The 20,655-nt window shown below is 39.1% G+C and overlaps 1 protein-coding gene across 3 annotated transcripts in view; it reads left to right on the top strand.

The window, feature by feature from the left end:
- LOC124788126 (transmembrane protein 184B) overlaps positions 1 to 20,655 on the top strand; it is a 143,448-nt gene that overhangs the window by 28,442 nt on the left and 94,351 nt on the right. For all 3 annotated transcript variants that reach the window (XM_047255262.1, XM_047255261.1, XM_047255263.1), the window contains 2 exons: positions 2,393 to 2,659; positions 18,737 to 18,902. In XM_047255262.1, coding sequence (XP_047111218.1) covers positions 2,396 to 2,659; positions 18,737 to 18,902 — 430 coding nt within the window. In that variant the 5' untranslated portion in view covers positions 2,393 to 2,395. The remainder of the gene's footprint in view (positions 1 to 2,392; positions 2,660 to 18,736; positions 18,903 to 20,655) is intronic.

The following is a 20,655-nucleotide window of genomic DNA, read 5'->3' as shown; positions in this document are numbered from 1 at the left end:
ACCACATGGCTAACCAGGCGGGCAACTGGACCATTTACTCAGATTTGGAACTGCAATCCGACTGGCTTTTACTAACTGTTGGCACCTTGTCATGGTCTTCTTTGACCCACATAAGGCATACGAAATGGCTTGGTGCCATTGCATTTTAGTTACCTTCCGTGACGGGCTTTTGCGGCCCCCTTCTGATTTTTATTTGTGATTTTTTTTATCCCTCCTGCTCTTCTGGGTTCCAGTTGGCACTTCACTCAGCTCCCTTCAGATTCAGGGGAATGGTATCCCACAGGATTCTGTATTAAGTGTCACACTCTTCCTCATAGCCATCAATGGGCTTGTAACCTCTGTTGGCCCTAGATTACACTGGTGTTGTATGTCAACGATTTTTGCATCTGGTGCAGATCCCACTCGGTAGTGTCTGCTAAGTGCTGGCTCTAAGGCATCATCTGACGGATCTCTGCATGCGCTGTTTCCCATGGCTTCCAATTTTCTCCCTCCAAAATTCGGGTTATGCATTTTTGTTGTCAGTTCATAGTACATTCTGATCCAGAACTTTATTTAGGCGACCAGCTCCTAGATGTTACAGCACAGTCCCATTTCTGGGGATTTTTTAAAATTTTTATTTTTTTAAAAATGAAAAGCTGATGTGGCTGGCCCATATTCACCGCCTGAAGACTACATGCATGGCAAAGCTTAATGCTCTCCGCCTCCTGGCCCACACGTCTTGGGGTACAGACCATGCTACTCTTCTCCATCTTTACAGTGCTCTGGTCTTGTCCAGACTAGATTATGGTAGTCAGGTTTATGGCTCAGCAGCTCCTCCCGCTCTGAAAATACTTGATGCTTTTCACCATTGTGGGGTGCATCTGGCTATTGGTGCCTTTCGCACTACTCTCGTTGACAGTCTCCTCACAGAAGCGGGGATTCTCCCCTCTACAAATACGACAAAGCCAACTTCTGGTTTCTTACACAGTCGCCATTCGCAGATTCCCTGACCATCCCATGTAGCCTGTCGTCTTTGCAAGTCTCCTTTCCGATCACTGCCCAAGGGTGGGATTGCTGGTTGGAATGCATCTCACTTCCCTCAGTCGGGATCTTCATTCCATTCACTGAAAAGTGCCCCGTTAATCAGTCAAGCAATCAGTGTCAAAATTTGTCAGGGAAAAATGCTAAAATGTGTCTGGAAATCAGGTAAGAATTAGGGAATTTCACTTGAAGAAACTTGTGGCAACCCTGAAGATCTTTATGCGACCATTACTAAAATGTGAATACATGATTTTTATTAATGTTGCAAATATTGATATTTTATTGCACACATGGGATAAATACACACATTGGTTTCTTATGAAGCTCAAAATTATATTGCATCTGATTGATTTCACAAACAGTGCACTCCAAGTATAATTTTCAGTGTTTTGGTTTACAGTATTTTTGACAATCAACATGATTCTAAAAAAAAGATACTGTTATGTTTCTAAGCAATGAATTTGACAATTTGCTACAATGTACTGTTTCCTTGCCAGTTGTTGTCTCATTGTTGACTGTTCTCTGTTTTATAACAGTTTGTAAATTCAGTGATTGTTCATGAGCGAGACTTTTTAGTGGATGCTTTTGGTATTTCATCACCTTTCCCACAATATTTTAGCATGGATACTGAAAACATCATATTAAGTGTTGAAACATCATACATAAATGTTGTTCTGTATTATCTGGTGACAATGGAAGCTTCAATGAAAAGTCTTGAGATATGTTATCGTATCAGAACCATATGGTGCTCGTTTGGACATTATGCACTTCTTTAATCATATTTTACATTTCACTACACGTTCAATTTATAGTGTTACTGGTGAACAGATGTGTGGTAGAAAATTCTCATTTTTGGAAAGATTTGGGTGATAGCTCCTGTTGATTCCCTTAAATCTGCGGTAACTTAGTAGCTGCCACCCAAAATCATCGTGCCTACCATTCAGACTCTCAGAGGCTCCAAAACCTGTGATGGAATAGCACACTCACCACCACATGGTCATTTGATTACTGCTTTCCCTCATCACCTGTTCAGCCATTTTTCCAGTGACTTAGTATTTTTTGGTCACATAACTACCTAATACACTAGTCTTATTGTATATTTTCCCTTGCTTGCCAAGTAGAACAATTGACTTTGAGATTTAGTGTTTTTGTCCTCTTTTTTGTTAGTGTTCGTCTGCTGTCAGTTGGTAAAGTAGTAGTTTTGCTTGTATTCAGATGACATTAGTTGACCTACATAAATTAACAGTGTGACATATGGCAAATATTCTTTTAAAATGTTGTTTGCAGAAGATAAATGCGCTCAAAATGTTGATAGAACTGTATTAAATATAATCACGTATTTACTTTCTTGTTTTTCTTCTTGATTGCTTAGAAGATGGCTGTGTCCACGACAGACAACTCTGCAGTGACGGCAACATTGCCAGTTACAGTACAGGGAGTCATCAGTACAACATTTGGACCAGGAAATGGAACTTCAGGAGTTGCGCAGCCAACTACAGCTTCAGTTTTGTCAGCTATAACAGGAGCAGCAGTTATGAGTGTCCAAAATGAGGCTGCACCTATCTTTCTGCAGACCAAAGCTGCAAAAGGAATTGCTGGGGCTTTTGTTTGGGCTGCACTTATCCTCACATGCCATCAGGTAAGTGCTCTCTCTCTCTCTCTCTCTCTCTCTCTCTCTCTCTCTCTCTCTCTCTCACACACACACACACACACACACACACACACACACACACACACACACACACACACATGAAGCAAAAAGCCTTGTTTGCTTTTGATGAATTAGTTGATGGGTGAACGGCCACATGTCTTTGTGCAGCAGACACACTATTTTGGTAAGTGATGACATTAACATCATCCAGTATTTGCCCCTTAGGGAGTTCACAACTCTTTCATGAGTACAGATATGGCAAGCATGGGGGCTTCACCCCCTCCCCCCCCCCCCCCCCCCCCCCTTCCTAGCTACTTACATCACATACTTTCTTTCCTGTGCTGTAATCTCTCATTTCTGACTGTCTTTCTCATTATGACAGCCTTTGATGTCAACCTGGCTATTCCCTATGTCCTGCTTTCCTTTCTCAGTGTATTAATTCATTTACTTAGCATCACCTTTTGGTTGGAATAACTTTTTGTCTCTTCTGGGTTTGATCTTCATTTTCAAATTTTTTGTTCTGTAGGGTGGACCAACTGGGGAAGAAGACCTTAAATAGTGCCTGTTGCATGCAGCGTTAGAGGTCATCTGTGCACAGTACTTGTGTAGACTCTTATATGAGCTTCAAATCTAATGCTGTAACCAATCCAATGTGGTGGGCTCATTATGTACACTTTTGGATGAGCCTCCAGACTACACAGGGATGGCATTGCTGATACCTGAACTACTAGTTCCCCTTGCCAGTCAAGGGATATATGCCCATCTTCCTGGGGCATAAGGACTCCTAGCAGTGTCCATCATACCAGATGCCCTTTTCTACGTTTTGGTGTGCGTATGGGAGGTGTAGATGGCGTTAGGGCAGACATTTCACTCACGAAGCATATCAAATTACACCAAAGCAATTGTCATTCTCACCAGGCCATATCATCAGACAGGTGTAGAACGTTCAAGCCTTCTGTTTTTCCTACCCTGGCTACACCATGGGAAGAGGGGTGACCCAAACATCTGGGAGTCAAATAGTTTGTTCAGTACTTAATAAGTACTCAAACTGATAGGGATACTTTTATGTGACAAAAATAAAATTTTTGTGGAACATATTGAAGATAAATTTGGAGTAGTTGAATAATTGGGAAAAAATGTACAATGATCATTATTAGTCAAAGTGTCCTCTGTTGCACAAACTACAAATCTTGATGCATGTGATAGTAAATGTGGCATACCTTTGCCCCATACAAAAATTCTAATATGGTCCAAGGTAGTTCAACATACAAAGGCACCCTTATCAGTCTTTGAAAGGAATGTCCTCCTTGAAAAAGTCAGACATTGGGACTAGTTGTGATGTGTAACTTTATATTCCACCACCCATAAGTTGCTTAAGCTTTGGTCACATATAACCTGCTGCAGGGCAGACGCAAAATGCGACAGTGGCTGATGATCATGCCCTGAAGACAATCCTTGTGAAGAACCACCTTCATGTGTCAATTAAACAGAACACTATCCTCCACATTCACCAGTTTGCCCAGTCTTCAAGAAAAAAAAGAAAACACAGGAATATAAATCTTCTGACCACCTGACACATAATGAGGCATGGAAAAAAAAATACAAATGCCCACACCTTTTTGATATGACGACCAATCATACAAAAAGTCACAGCCGTCTCCCTGACTACCCAGTTTTTTTCCAACTAGCTTTGCCACCGTACTCCTTTGTTGTGGTTCCCATGGCTCTGTCTTCAGAAATAACTTCCCACATGCGGCTCAATGTCTACTGGTGACAGTGCTCCCTCTCAGGATGCCTCTCCCCAGAAATCCACAGAGCAGAGCCCTGACATCAGACCACTCTTCATCTGTTCCCTCACTCATCTCGAATAGGCCCTAGCAAGAATCTCTGCCACCAGAGGCTGTGACGGAGAATTGGAACAAGACTACTCCTCCGATCCTGGGGATGCCAGATCCCCCTACACAGTTGGATTCAAAACCAATGCTCATTGATGTGGTTCCATCCCCATCGGTGACAAGCAGTGACCCTGGGGTGTGGCTAGTCCTCTTGGCCCCTTCATGCCTAACCGGATACCCACAATGTGACCATTCAGTGAAACTGTAGTGGCTATTATTGTCACCTGCTGAAACTATGGCACCTTATTTCTTCCCCTTCTGGAATTTCTGCTGTTGAACAAGAGGAACACTTCACTAACTGCCATTCCCCAATGCTTCATGATTATCGTGCATCCTCTCAGAACCATGCTGGCCCCAAGAAGACATCTGGAGGGGTCTGTACATTGGTTCACACAGACGTAAGTGAGTGGGTTCCCCATTATACTATGTTGGAAGCAATAGTGGTGCAGGTGCAAACGTCTTCAGCAACCACTAATTGCTACTTTTATTTGCCTCCAGGCAGGCTAATTACTTACATTGAGTTGACCAACTTAATCCATAAACTTGCCCTCTCCTTTCCTCATACTTGTGGACTTCAGTGCACACCACCCCTGTGGGATATACAGTTTCATCTGGTACGAGCCTTCTTCTTGAGCAGCTTTTTACCGGCCATGATCTGTCTCTCCTTAGTGATGGTACACCTACCCACTTCAGTACCACCCGTGGCATCTTTTTAGCTCTCTGTCTAACACTCCCTTCCCCCAATCTCATGGATTTACTTCATTGGTCACTACATGATGATCTTTCAGACAGTGATCATTTTTCGGTGAGCCTGTGACTTTGTTTCCATTACCAGATGTATGAACTACCACTTTGGGTGCTTCAGAGAGCCAACTGGTAGTTGTATGCCTTTGATGTTACTTTCTCCTCCTCTCTGTCAAATTACTTTGACAAGTTGTGCAAGATTTCTCAGATGTGATCACCCATGGCACTGGAACTTCTATTCCTCTTTCTATAGGTCCTCTCCATTCTCACTTGTGCCTTGGTGGACCAAAGACACTTCAATAGCTACTCAGGATCGCCAAAGAGCCCTGCAGCATTTCAAGCGCAATCCTTCATACACCAACCTTATCACTTTCAAACAACTTCCTGCTAAGGTTCACTGTCTAATTAAACACAGTAAGAAGGAATGCTTGGAGCACTGTCTCTTTCCTGGGAACAGATGCCTCTTCATCCCAGTTCCAGGCCAAGCTCCATAATCTTCTGGGCTCCCAAACGTCCCCACATGTATCTGGTCTCTTTCTTCAGGTTACCTGACTCGTTGGGTATTGCTGCTGGACACTTTGCAACCCTACTTTCTGATGGTCTCAGTGTCCTCTTATGTGGCTGCCTTCTGGATGTGGAAGTGACAGACTGAAGCTGTGCCACTCTCCTTCTCCCCTTGGCTTGCCAAAGTATGTGATGAACCATCCAGTAACTGGGAACACTTCAGGTTCATGCCTCATCTCTTGATACAGCCCCAGGCCCAGATTCCATCCGCAGTTAGGTGATACAGCATCTGTTATTCAACAGCTCCATCTCTCCAGAGTCTTCAACCATATTTGGCTCAATGGTGTCTTCCCTTTGCAGTGGTGAAATATTACCATCATTCCAATCCTTAAGCTGGGCAAAAACTCAATAATCATTGACAGTTACTGGCTGATTAGCCTCCCCAAGGTGCTGTGCAGACTGCTAGAAAGGATGGTTGCCCGCCAATTTTGGCGTGTCCTTGAATCTTGGGCCCTTTGGCCCCCCTTTAGAGTGCTTTTCTGGATGGTCGATCCAGAACCAATCATCTGGTGAGGTTGTAAATGACAGTCCAAAAGGCTTTTTCTAAATACCAACACCTCATTGCAGTGTTTGTTTGACCTACATAAGGCATAAGACACCACATAACACTATTGCATTTACTTACCCTCCAAGACTGGGGCTATCAAGACTCCCTACCAATTTTTATTCATTGGTTTTTAACCTTCCGATCGTTCTGTGTTAGAGTTACTACTTCAGTCAACTCTCCATGGGTCCAAGAGAATGGTGTCCTGCAGCTGTAGCCTTGGCTGAGCATCAGCAAGGTGCCATCCAACAGGCATCTGCTTGGACCCTTTCCCGTAGTTTTCTCTTATCCCCTGCAAAAGTGGAAGCTATGCATTTTTGTCCTTTTACCACAACAGTCCAGCTTGATCCAAAACTCATCCTGTTTGCAAAGCATTTGTAAGTTGGTGCACAGTCGATTTTTGGGACTCCTCTTTGACAATAATCTGACTTGGATGTCCTATATTCATCAGCTAAAGACTAACTACATGAAAAAACTTAATGCTGTCTGTTACCTTGCCCCAGCTCCTAGGGATGCGAATTGCACTGCTCCCCTTCGTATCTACCGGGCTGTGATCCAGTCCTACTTGGACTATGGTTGCCAGATTTATGGCTCGGCCGTGTCTTCAGGTTTGGAAGTATACACACAGTCCATCATTGTGGAGTTTGACTGGTCGCCAGCACCTTCCAGACTACTCCCAAAAAGTGTCTTGTTGCCAGAACAGGGCTTGTCTCTCCTCAGGTCCAACAATACCAATGCTTGCTCTGCTATACAGTCACCAACTGACAATTTCCTTATCATCCAATATATCCTATTCTGTTTGCATACGTGGGGCATCAATCCCCCGACACTCGCCCTTGGATGGGATTACCAGTTGGAATGTGCCTTGCAGCCCTCTGCCAGGATCTGCGGGTATCCTCTGTAGCTTGTACTGCACATGTTTTCTCACACTCCCTCCCCCTCCTCCTTCCCCTTTTCCATATTTGGTTAATACTCAGGCAATGAATTGGGGCTGATCTGTTACAGGGACCTAAAACCTGTCACCTTATAACCTTTCAGTGTCTGTTCCTTTCACTTCTTCAGGAGTATCAAGGTTCTACATCATCTGGTGGGCTATTAGCCCCTCTAATAAACTCTGAACTGTCAAGGAGACTACTGCTGCATAGTACTCTTTCTTCCATTCCTCTCAGAAAGGACCCAGTGTTGTATATTACCTCTGCATCAGCCATACCAGCCTGACCCATAGTTTTAGTTGACAGAATGAGTGACACCCAATTTGTGCTTTTGGAACCTTACTGACAGTTGCTCATATCCTTGTGGAAGGCACCGTAGTTCTGCCTCTCCATGCTAAGCAAGGTCTCCCGAATTCTTTGCCTCTCACGTTCTAAATCTGCATACATACCGCAAGCCACTCTGTAGTGCATGATGTAGGGTACCTCGTACCACTGTTAGTCATTTCCTTTCCTATTCCACTTGCAAATAGAGAGGGGGGAAAAAACCACTGTCTCTTCTCTTCCATATAAGCCCCAATTTCAATTATCTTGTCTTTGTGGTCCTTACACGAAATGTTCATTGGTGGCAGCAGAATGGTTCTGCAGTCAGCTTCAAATGTTGGTTCTCTAAATTTTCTCAGTTTAGTGTCTCATGAAAATAACATTGCCTTCCCTCCAGGGATTCCATTTCGGTTCACAAAGCACCTCCACAATATTCGTTTGTTGATCGAACCTACCATTAACAAGTCTGATAACTTGCCTCTGAATTGCTTCAATATCTTCCTTTAACCAGACCTTGCAGTGATCCCAAACACTTAAACAGTACTCAAGAATGGGCCACACTAGTGTTCGTTACGTGGTCTCATTTATAGATGAGCTACACTTTCCTAAAATTCTCCCACGAAACTGTAGTTGACCAGTTGACTTCCCTACTCCCATCCTTACATGTTCACTCCATTTCATATTGATTTGCAGTGTTATGCCTAGGTATTTAATCAACATGACTGTTTCAAGCAGCAAACTATATATACTATATTTGAACATTATGGGATTGTTTTTCTTAGTCATCTGCATTAACTGAATTTTTTCTACATTTAGAGCAAGCTGCCATTCATCACACCAACTAGTAATTTTGTTGAAGTCCTCCTACAGTTACTCAACATTGACAACTTCCCATACACCACAGAATCATCAGCAAATAGCTGCAGATTGCTCCTCACTCTTCCACCAGGTCATTTATATTGGCAGCTGATGCATGGACAGTTGAACTGGTGCTATGTCTTCTCCATGACAGTGGTTTTATTCTCAGATGTTTCATTTTAAACTAGCTTCAGGGTGAGGTTGGGCATCTCATGCCACATGGTGGACCATGGGAACCATCGACCCTGCGTCTTTTGTATGCTGCCTCTGTCATCCCCCCTTTGCTCTGTTTTAGTTGCTTTTAGGCAGTTTTCCCCTTTTTCTGACTGTTCTCTGTTTTAGGAGTAGCTCTGTTGATTTGTGGGTGCTATCGTCCTTTTTAATGCTTTGCCTGTGATGGATTGTGTGTGGAGCAGTTCTAGGAGGACCTGTCCTCTTCGCATGCAGAGCACAGGGTGGCACCCAGTCGTGTGAAGTTAGCACCCCTTTTTCGAGAAATATACATTTTTTTCACAGTTCTTGATAGATGTAGCATAGTTCTAGAGTTCTTTATACAAAATTTCAATAGTTCTGCAAAATTTAGCGACGAAAACAACAATACTCGAAAAAATTTTCGTATCGAAAATGTTCTTTGGCAGTTTCCGCAAAATGTAAATAAGTACAAGAGTTCTGAGCACAGTTCTGAACAGAGCTCCAAGAGTTCTTTCGAAAATCCAAGTAACATTTTTTTGTGCAGCTAACAGTTTACGAGATAATTGCATTTTAATGAGAAAATCTTTTCACTTACTGTGAAGTTGGCTCCCTTTTTTTTAGAAATACATATTTTTTTCAGAGTTCTTGATAGATATGGCATAGTTCTAGAGTTCTTTGTACAAAATTTCAATAGTTCTGCAGAATTTAGCGAAGAAAACAACAATACTCGGAAAAATTTTCGTATTGAAAACATTTCTTGTCAATTTTCTCAAAAATTAAACTTGTACAACAGTTCTGAGGACAGTTCTGAGGACAGTTCTGAACAGAACCCCAAGAGCTCTATCGAAAATTCCAGCAACATTTTTCTATGGCGATAATGGTTTGAGATAAATTGATTTAATATGGGACACACTTTCTTTACGGATAATATAAATATATTCGTACAACAGTTCTGATGACAGTTCTGGACACCATGTGAAGAGTTCTATCGAAAATCCTACTGAAATTTTTTTGTGCAGGTAATAGTTTAAGAGGTAATTGCAACTTAATTAAGAATTCCGTAAGAGCTCCTACTGTGAAGCTGGCACCCTTTTTTTCAGAAATATATATTTTTTTCAGAGTTCTTGATAGATAAGTCATAGTTATAGAGTTCTTTATACAAAATTTCAATAGTTCTGCAGAATTTATCGACGATAACAACAATACTCGGAAAAATTTTCGTATTGAAAATGTTCTTTGGCAATTTCCACAAAATGTAAATAAGTACAAGAGTTCTGAGCACAGTTCTGAACAGAGCTCCAAGAGTTCTTTCGAAAATCCAAGTAACATTTTTTTGTGCAGCTAATAGTTTACGAGATAATTGCAATTTAATGAGAAAATCTTTTCACTTACTGTAAGTTGGCACCCTTTTTTTCAGAAATATATATTGTTTTCAGAGTTCTTGATAGATATGGCATAGTTCTAGAGTTCTTTGTACAAAATTTCAATAGTTCTGCAGAATTTAGTGACGAAAACAATATTCGAAAAAATTTTCGTATCGAAAACATTCTTTGTCAATTTTCGCAAATTGTAAATAAGTACAACAGTTCTGAGCACAGTTCTGAACAACTCCAAGAGTTCTATCGAAAACCCAAGTAACATTTTTTTTGTGCAGCTAATAGCTTACGAGATAATTGCAATTTAAGGAGAAAATCTTTTCACTTACTGTGAAGTTGGCACCCTTTTTTTCACAAATGTATACTTTTTTCAGATTTCTTGATAGATATTCCATAGTTCTAGAGTTCTTTGTACAAAATTTCAATAGTTCTGCAGAATTTAGCGACGAAAACAATATTCGAAAAAATTTTCGTATCGAGAACATTCTTCGTCAAATTTCCCAAATTGTAAATAAGTACAACAGTTCTGAGCACAGTTCTGAACAGAACTCCAAGAGTTCTATCGAAAACCCAAGTAACATTTTTTTGTGCAGCTAATAGTTTACGAGATAATTGCAATTTAAGGAGAAAATCTTTTCACTTACTGTGAAGTTGGCACCATTTTTTTCACAAATGTATATTATTTTCAGAGTTCTTGATAGATATGCCATAGTTCTATAGTTCTTTGTACAAAATTTCAATAGTTCTGCAGAATTTAGCGCCGAAAACAATATTCGAAAAATTTTTCGTATCGAAAACATTTTTTGTAAATTTTCGCAAAAATTAAACTTGTAAAACAGTTCTGAGGACAGTTCTGAACAGAACCCCAAGAGCTCTATCGAAAATCCCAACAACATTTTTCTATGGCGATAATGGTTTGAGATAAATTGATTTAATATGGGACACACTTTCTTTACGGAAAATATAAATATATTCGTACAACAGTTCTGATGACAGTTCTGGACAGAACCCCAATAGTTCTATCGAATATCCTAATTACAATTTTTTGTGCCGCTAACACGTTAAGAGATAATTGCAATTTAAGGAGGGAATCTCTTCACTTACTGTGAAGCTGGAATCCTTTTCTTCAGAAAGATATATTTTTTCAGAGTTCTTGATAGAAATGTCATAGTTCTAGAGTTAGTTGTACAAAATTGGAATAGTCCTGCAGAATTTCGCGAGAAAAACAACAATACTCGATAAGTTTTTCTTATCGAATACATTCTTTGTCAATTTTCACAAAAAGTAAATTCGTACAACAGTTCTGAACAGAACACCAAGAGCTCTATCGAAAATCCTAATAATATCTTTTTGTTGCGATGGTAGTTTATACGGTAACTGCTTTGATGTTAGACCCACTTTCTCCACAGAAAAAGTAAATTCGTTCAACAGTTTTGATGAACAGTTCTGGTTAACACCTCAAGACTTCTATCGATAATCATAACAACATTTTTTGTGGTTATAATAGTTTGTATGGTAAGTGATTAATTGTGGGGCACTCTTACTAAAAAAAAAATTATGTCTGTTCGTATGCTCTGATGCCAGCTCTGGATAGCATTGTAAGAGTTCTATCGAAAATACTAGTAACATATTCTGTGCAGGTAATTGTTTACGTAGTAACTGCCTTTATTAAGGAATGCGTATGAGCATTTCCCGTGAAGTTTGAACCCCTTTTACGATAAATATAAATTTTTTTCACAGTTCTTGATTTATATGCAATAGTTCTAGATTTCCCTGCTCAAAACACGAATAGTTCTACAGAATCTCGGGAAGAAAACATTAACTCGGCAAAATTTTGGTATGGTAAAAAGTTATTTGTCAGTTTGGAAAAAATAAATTTGTATAACAGTTCTGTTGGCAGTTCTGGATAGCACCGGAAGAGTTGCATTGAAAATGGTAAGAACATTTTTGTGGCGATAATAGTTTATACAATAATTGTTTTAATCTGATACTCACTTTATCTAATATAGCAAAATTCGTAGAATAGTTCTGATGACAGTTCTGAATATCACCCACAGAGTTCTACCAAAAACTATAACAACATTATTTGTGACGATGACATTATATGAGATAATGAATGTGGGACTCACTTTTGTCATGTAAAAGTAATAAATTCGTACAAAAGATCTGATGGCATTTCTTAATATGACCCTAAGAGTTCTACCGACAACTGTATTAACATTTTTTGTGGGGATAACAGTTAATGAGATAATAGCATTTTCGAGAGACCCACTTGGTCTACATTATAATAAATTGGCACAACCCTTTTGCTGACAGTCCTGGATAGCACCGAAAGAGTTCTTTTAAAAACCCTCATAAAATTTTTATGGTGCCAGTAGATTATGAAATAGATTGTGTGTTCACTCTGCAGTGGGTGTGCGCCGATGTGAAACTTACTGGCAGATAAAAACTGTGTGCCGGACCGGGTCTCTAAACCCAGGCTGTGACAAAAGAATATCGTCACAATATCCTTTCGTCCAGGAGTGCTTCTTCTGCAATTTTCGTAGGACAACTTCTACGAAATTGGGAACGCAGGAGTTAAAGTACTGCTGGAAGTACAGCTATGAGTACGATCGTAAATTCTCAATTTTATTTTGGAAAACCGAAAATCGAAAACCCGGATGTATATTCTACTAAATACAAAAAGTCTAAATGTTCAGCACTATACAAATGCCAGTACACCTTCTTAAGACTGACTGTAGTAACTGTAGGTGGAAGCGTGGGATGTGCACGCTTAGATGATTCAAGGAGAGAAGGCTCGTCAGTGCAAAACAAACAGATGGCTGAGAGAGCAGATACATTCACACGCGCCACTAACCAGATGGTGTCACACCTGTCGAGAATCGCACCAGAGGTACAATGAGCTGTGGTGGAGTGCTGTTGGCATGGTTACTATGCAACTTACTAGATGGGCATCAATACACCGTTATATTAATGTACAATACTTGAGAAACAATGTCATTCACACACTCCGAGTTCCTTATCACTCAGTACTAGACTAAATTACCGGCCTAGTGATAAGCAGCCTATGTACCTCACCGACTACACATCTTCGTGTTATAAGAAAAAAAGAGAAAAATACCAAGGGACACAAAATATGAATCCGGATAAACCGGAAATCCGGATTACTGAGGACCAAATAAACGAGGTTCTTATTTACAAATTTCGAACTTCTTATTAACTTTAATACTGTATCCCCTCAACATTATAACACCTCTATCAGTCATGTATTGAATTAGGATTTAAACATACTACTTAGTTCGTTTGTACGATATATTCAGTAAAAATCCTTACATTTCTATACATTGTAAAGACTTTTAACTCTCTCTGTAGTGTAACTCATCAAACTTCCACACTTCCTTTCTAACTAGAACAAATGTTTGCAACAATATTAATGACAGCAATTTCAAATTTATTCGTTACACGCAGCACATGTTTTTATGTATCCTAGCGGCTGGTGATGTTGCCACATAACTGTCATCCATGAGGGTCCTGGGCATATTTTTAGCTGTTAGTGGGTCCTGGATGTCATGAGAGCCCAAAACAATTACTGTTTTACGTAATAAAATTCATCTGGTTCTTCCTGATTCTAAAAGTATACACTTCATGTGTGCCTTTCATTGTTGTATGATTCAGTATCGACCCTAATGCTCTCTTGATGAGATATGAGCCGATTGCTTGTTTTTATCCACTGTGCCCTTTCATATTATTTCAGCGATTAATTGATTTGTTTATCACCGTAGTAAGTAGTACAAAGCTAATCCAGAATGTAAACTGCACTTAAATTCTGTTTGAACTGTTTAATAGTCAGTGTCCGCTGTCTGAACGTCAAATTTCAGATCAATACACTGCGCATGGTTGCGTTATTTTATAGAAATTTTATTATTGTAAGTGGGAAGTACTAGATAGTGTTGAAGAAATCCAAAGCATATTGTTCGAAGAGCATAATATTATTAGAAATTTACCTGTACCAATAGGTGCAGCCAAAGCAGCATTTGTGATGCTGTAATTACCTCATAGATTACGATATTTGTCTATTGTAGTTTTGTATTCCAATCAGAATTTTGAGAGCATCAAAGCCTCATTTCAACGTGAGAGAGGGGTAAAATCAATAGATGATATTGAATTGAAAGCCTTCATGAGTCTCTTGTTTTTAATTGTTATTAACAAAAGTAACAGATAAAGCCTGGAAGATCTGGGTGGAACTGATGGTGATGGCATTAAAAAATTTCACCTCGCAAATGAACATAAAACGTTTCAAATTTATTCTGGAGAGCCTTAGATTTTACAGTCGCGCTATTCGTGATGAAAGGAGACAATTAGACAAGCTAACAGCTATTCGGGAAATATTTACTGTGTTTGTACGCAACTACCACAAATCTTACACCCTTAGAGAAAATGTTACAGTAGACAAGAAGCTGGAAGGATTCTGTGGAAGGTACAGTTTTCGCCAATATGTATCAATCAAAACAAACGAGTATGGATTCTTAAGTGTGGATTCTTAAGTATTTTACCTGTACAATTTGGAAATATACGCTGTGTTACAACCAGAAGGATTTACCAACTGAGCAATAAACATTTTGATGTTGTTCTGTGACTGTGTAAACCTATATATCAGTCAGGTCAAAATGTGAAAGCGGACAACTGGTTTACTAGTACTGGAATGATAATAGAGCTATGAAGGGAGAATTTTTCTTTTGTTGGCATGATGAAGAAAAACAAGCGCGGAGATTTCTCTAGAGTTTGCTATCAGTAAAAGAAGGGATGCCCACATTTCCTTTTTTGGCTTCCACAAGACTGAACTCTAGTTTCCTCCGTACCTAAAAAGGGGACATGTGTGATCCAGGCATCACGTTTGCATGAAGATAATTCGATAGATGCTGACATTGTAGATAAACGGGAGCCATCCACCGTAAATTTTAAAATAGCGTTAAGCGTGGTATTTTCACAGCGGATAAGCCGAATGCTTTGTACAACGCTGCAAGAAATGTGCGCCGCTGGTCAATGGTTGTATTTTTGTAATGATCAGTACCGTTGGAATCTATGCACAAGTGATTTATTGTGGCAACAGTACGAATTGTATCAGAAGGAAAGGGTTCCTGAATCAGCTATGTTATACAATGTTGTTTTCTTCGCTAAATTCTGCATAACTATTGAAATTTTGTACAGAGAACTCTATAACTATGACTTATCTATCAAGAACTCTGAAAAAAATATATATTTCTGAAAAAAAGGGTGCCAGCTTCACAGTAGGGGCTCTTATGGGGTTCTTAATTAAGTTGCAATTACCTCTTAAACTATTACCTGCACTAAAAAATTCTACTAGGAATTTCGATAGAACTCTTCACGTGGTGTCCAGAACTGTCATCAGAACTGTTGTACGAATATATTTATATTTTCTGTAGAGAAAGTGTGTCCCACATTAAATCAATTTATCACAAACTATCATCGCCATAGAAAAATGTTGTTGGGATTTTCGATAGAGCTCTTGGGGTTCTGTTCAGAACTGTCCTCAGAACTGTTGTACAAGTTTAATTTTTGCGAATTGGCAAAAAATGTTTTCGATAGAAACATTTTTTCGAGTATTGTTGTTTTCGTCGCTAAATTCTGCAGAACTATTGAAATTTTGTACAAAGAACTCTAGAACTATGGCATATCTATCAAGAAATCTGGAAAAAGTATACATTTCTGAAAAAACGGGTGCCAACTTCACAGTAAGTGAAAACATTTTCTCTTAAATTGCAATTATCTCGTAAACTATTAGCTGCACAAAAAAATGTTACTTGGATTTTCGAAAGAACTCTTGGAGCTCTGTTCGGAACTGTGCTCAGAACTCTTGTACGTATTTACATTTTGCGGAAATTGTCAGAGAATATTTTCGATACGAAAATTTTTTCGAGTATTGTTGTTTTCTTCGTTACACTTTGCAGAACTATTGAAATTTTGTGGAAAGAACTCTAGAACTATGGCACATCTAACAAGAACTGTGAAAAAAAATGTATATTTCTCGAAAAAGGGGTGCTAACTTCACACGACTGTGGCACCCTTGTGCAGCCTTAACTGTGTCTCTCGTCTTGTTTTATTATCATGGTCCCACTGATACCTATTACATTTTTAGGCATTTCCCTTTTACTTTTATGATCTCTTGACTAGAAGGTATTCTTTACTCTGTAGCTGTCTTCACCCTTAATCAGGTTGGTGGGTGTTGGACTCTGGTTGGCTTTCTCTTACCATGACCGAGTCCTGAGATGTCACTTGTCTGCTCTTACCTATTTACCAGTCCAATCCACATAGATTTACTTCTCTGTCAATAATTTTTTCGGCTATGGCATCAGTATTGCTTTCAGTGTTTTGTTTTTACCAATCCTACATACTTTCCTCATCAGAGTACATTCCTGGTAGACATCACTAGCTATGAATGACCAAACCACTGACTGAGAGACTGATGACCCTGTTGTTTACTACTGGGGAGTAAATCAACTAGCCAACCATCAGCTGTTTGCTTTTGCCTGAATTAAAAATTGCATTATTGTATTCATGTGAATCTCTTATGTTCAGTTGTAATGTTAAAATTCCAATGCCTCTGGTGACAAAATGTGTTCCCAAGTCCTGTCATTTCACAGACAAAAAAAAAAAAGGCAACAATGGAGGCTTCATCATCATAGATAAGAATGCATATCTTCAGAACTGCATTATTTTTGGGTAGAGAGCAAGAGTAAAATCAAACGCAAATGTCAGTAAGTTTTGCATTGGAAAGGGCAACAGCCATTCACATTCTTGCCGTTTTCAAGCTTGTGCTCTGTCTCCGATAACCTTGTTGTTGACTGTACATTAAATTTAAATCTTTCTTCCCTTGAACTGATTCATTCATTCAGTCATTCATACATCATTTTCCATGAGTTCCATCATGAAGGAGATCCTTCAAGTTGAGAAACAAATCAATTTAAAGATTAACAAGCAGAAGCTATCAGTGACCATTACTTCATCATTGTGTGTAATGACAAATGTTAGCAGAAATAAAACAGTGAAACAATATAAATGGCAGTGCGAATCACTGTTGTTTGGACTTGCACTTTAGAAGTAAAATGATGACTATAAACCTTGAATCTATATTAGTCTTGCAATGTGGTAATATTTTGCACAACAGTGTTATAATCATAAGGAATGCCTTTCTGCAGTATCTACTTAATACAGATATATTTGGAGGGGATTGCAAACTGTTCCTTGAAATATTTCATGCAGCACCCTACATTTTCTGCTAGGTAATACAAATGTGGCAAAGAAGTAACCTAATGTACAATTTCAGCACTTTGTAAGCTCTATCTGCATTACCCAGTTATGGATACAACCTGTGAACTATGTCATTAATTCCAATTCTTAGCTCATTCACGAAACTTGTAATTCAGTAGTTGCTCATGCCATCAAAATGACGACCTAAACAGAGCATGTAGGATAATGTTCTCTCAAAGATTATTTTGCCACAATCTTTTAATGATGCAGAGCTCTGTGTGAATCAATATTTACCTCTGTGTGAAACTTCAATGAGATATATTTGAAATGAGAAAAAAAAAAAAAACTAAATTTTCCGGTGTACAACAATCACTAACTTACCAGTGTCATCTTTACTTTTTAATTGGATATATTCCATTTGATGTTCTGCAGTGACATGGAATACTAGTAACTCGGTGAAATTGTTGAAGAATATTTCATTATTTAAAAAAATGAAGGGTTCAAAATTTAAAAAAAGAAACACTTTTATCAGTACATTTGTTCCATGACTCCCTTATTTTACTCCCAAGAGTAAATATTGACTTCTTCCTTTTTTATATTGTAGTCATATTGAAACTTTTTTCTAATTGCATTGTAAGTACCATCATAAAGTTTATATATAGGATTTGTAATTGATAGTTTGTTTGGCCCTTGTAAAAGATTACTGTTTGCCAGTCCTGCAGAGAGAATAGACGCTGTGCATCGCTAAATAGTGAATACTGCAGTCTATAGATGTGTCACCCATTTACTTCATGGTTCACAGTATTTGTCCTATTTTAATTACTGATAAATGAGGAAATGTTTTAAGTCATAAGGTTATGCTGCAACATAATGTGGCATAGTTCATTTAAGTGCAGGAACAGTAGAACTACTACTTAATAAATTAGCTTTCTTATATTTAACGGTACAAAATTTCATTCCAGAGTAGCCGTTTCCTTGTGTTTTTAACTTCTTTTCTCTCTTATGTTCATCATACTTATCATTTCTAGCATTTCATACTAGGCCTACCCTCTTGATTCTGCTCACTCTCAGGCAAATGTCCTTCTTCTATGATGGGTAGCTCCTGACTGTTTGTATACAAGTTGGTGCCCCATTACCGCGACAGTGCAACTCTGACAGTCATGACTGTGCATCACAAAAAAGTTAGTAACCAAAACTCAAAGCATATGGAATCCATAAAAGAATAACATGTAACAAGAAAAATAATGCAAATATTAATAAATAAATCATCACATGCAACTATAATAGCTGCAATGTGCACACTGTTTTTATTCTGTGTTATATATGAGTCATTTGACTGTGGATTGATGTTGAAATTTTTTGGGTTTCAGATATATCAACACCTTCGGTGGTATACCAATCCTGCCGAACAGAGGTGGATTGTAAGAATCCTGTTCATTGTTCCAATATATGGTTTTTACTCATGGGTCAGCCTTCTCTTTTTCAACAGTGACAGTTACTACATATATTTCTTCACTGTTAGAGACTGTTACGAAGGTTTGTAATATTTCCTGCTATGTAGTTATAGACGGAAAATATTGTGTGTTGTATGGTTTTTACCCACCCCCCTTTTCTCTTCTCGGTTTCTGTTCATTTGCTTGTCTGTATTTTTGAAACAACTAGATACTAGATGAGCTATTTGAATTACTAATAAGCAGTCGTGTAACTTAGAGATTGTGTGTGACCTTACAATTCAGTAGCGCGAGACTCAGTTCAGAAAATGAGAGTTTCCCGACATTGTCATTTTCTGTGAGTGCTTTTAATATGTGGGGAAAAATCTTGTGTCATAGTTTAATTAAGCACTGTTATGTTCAAATGTTCAGTGTTCCCCTCCATGAACCATGGACCTTGCCATTGGTGGGGAGGCTTGCGTGCCTCAGCAATACAGATGGCCGTACCGTAGGTGCAACCACAACGGAGGGGTATCTGTTGAGAGGCCAGACAAATGTGTGGTTCCTGAAGAGGGGGAGCAGCCTTTTCAGTAGTTTCAGGGGCAACAGTCTGGATGATTGACTGATCTGGCCTTGTAACACTAACCAAAACAGCCTTGCTGTGCTGGTACTGCAAACGGCTGAAAGCAAGGGGAAACTACAGCCGTCATTTTTCCCTGAGGGCATGCAGCTTTACTGTATTATTAAATGATGATGGCGTCCTCTTGGGTAAAATATTCTGCAGGTAAACAGTCGGTTAAAGTTAGATATAGTGGGAATTAGTGAAGTTCATTGGCAGGAGGAACATAGTAGGTGAATATGGATTAGGGCTAAGAAATGAAAGAGGAAGCCACCTGGTAGAATTTTGCACAGAGCATGACTTAATCATAGCTCACACTTGGTTCAAGAATCATAAAAGAAGGTTGTATACATGGAAGAATCCTGGAGATACTAGAAGGTATCAGATAGATTATATAATGGTAAGACAGAGATTTAGAAACCAGGTTTTAAATTGCAAGACATTTCCAGGGGCGGATGTGGACTCTGACCACAATCTATTGGTTGTGAGCTGTAGATTAAAACTGAAGAAACTGCAAAAAGGTGGGAATTTAAGGAGATGGGAACTGGATAAACTGAATAAACCAGAGGTTGTACAGAGTTTCAGGGAGAGCATAAGGGAACAATTGACAGGAATGGGGGAAAGAAGGACAGTAGAAGAAGAATAGGTAGCTCTGAGGGATGAAGTAGTGAAGGCAGCAGAGGATCAAGTAGGTAAAAAGACGAGGGCTAGTAGAAGTCCTTGGGTAACAGAAGAAATATTGAATTTAATTGATGGAAGGAGAAAATATAAAAATGAAGTAAATGAAGCAGGCAAAAAGGAATACAAACGTCTCAAAAATGAGATCGACAGGAAGTGCAAAATGGCTAAGCAGGGATGGCTAGAGGACAAATGTAAGAATGTAGAGGCTTATCTCACTAGAGGAAAGATAGATACCGCCTACAGGAAAATTAAAGAGACCTTTGGAGAAAAGAGAACCACTTGTATGAATATCAAGAGCTCAGACGGAAACCCAGTTCTAAGCAAAGAAGGGAAAGCAGAAAGGTGGAAGGAATATATAGAGGGTCTATACAAGGGCGATGTACTTGAGGACAATATTATGGAAATGAAAGAGGATGTAGATGAAGATGAAATGGGAGATACGATATTGCGTGAAGAGTATGACAGAGCACTGAAAGACCTGAGTCTAAACAAGGCTCCGGGAGTAGACAACATTCCATTAGAACTACTGACAGCCTTGGGAGAGCCCTTCCTGACAAAA

Source organism: Schistocerca piceifrons, chromosome 3 (genome assembly GCF_021461385.2).
Source record: "Schistocerca piceifrons isolate TAMUIC-IGC-003096 chromosome 3, iqSchPice1.1, whole genome shotgun sequence".
NCBI classification, from domain to species: domain Eukaryota; kingdom Metazoa; phylum Arthropoda; class Insecta; order Orthoptera; family Acrididae; genus Schistocerca; species Schistocerca piceifrons.
This window is presented reverse-complemented; position numbering and strand designations above follow the sequence as displayed.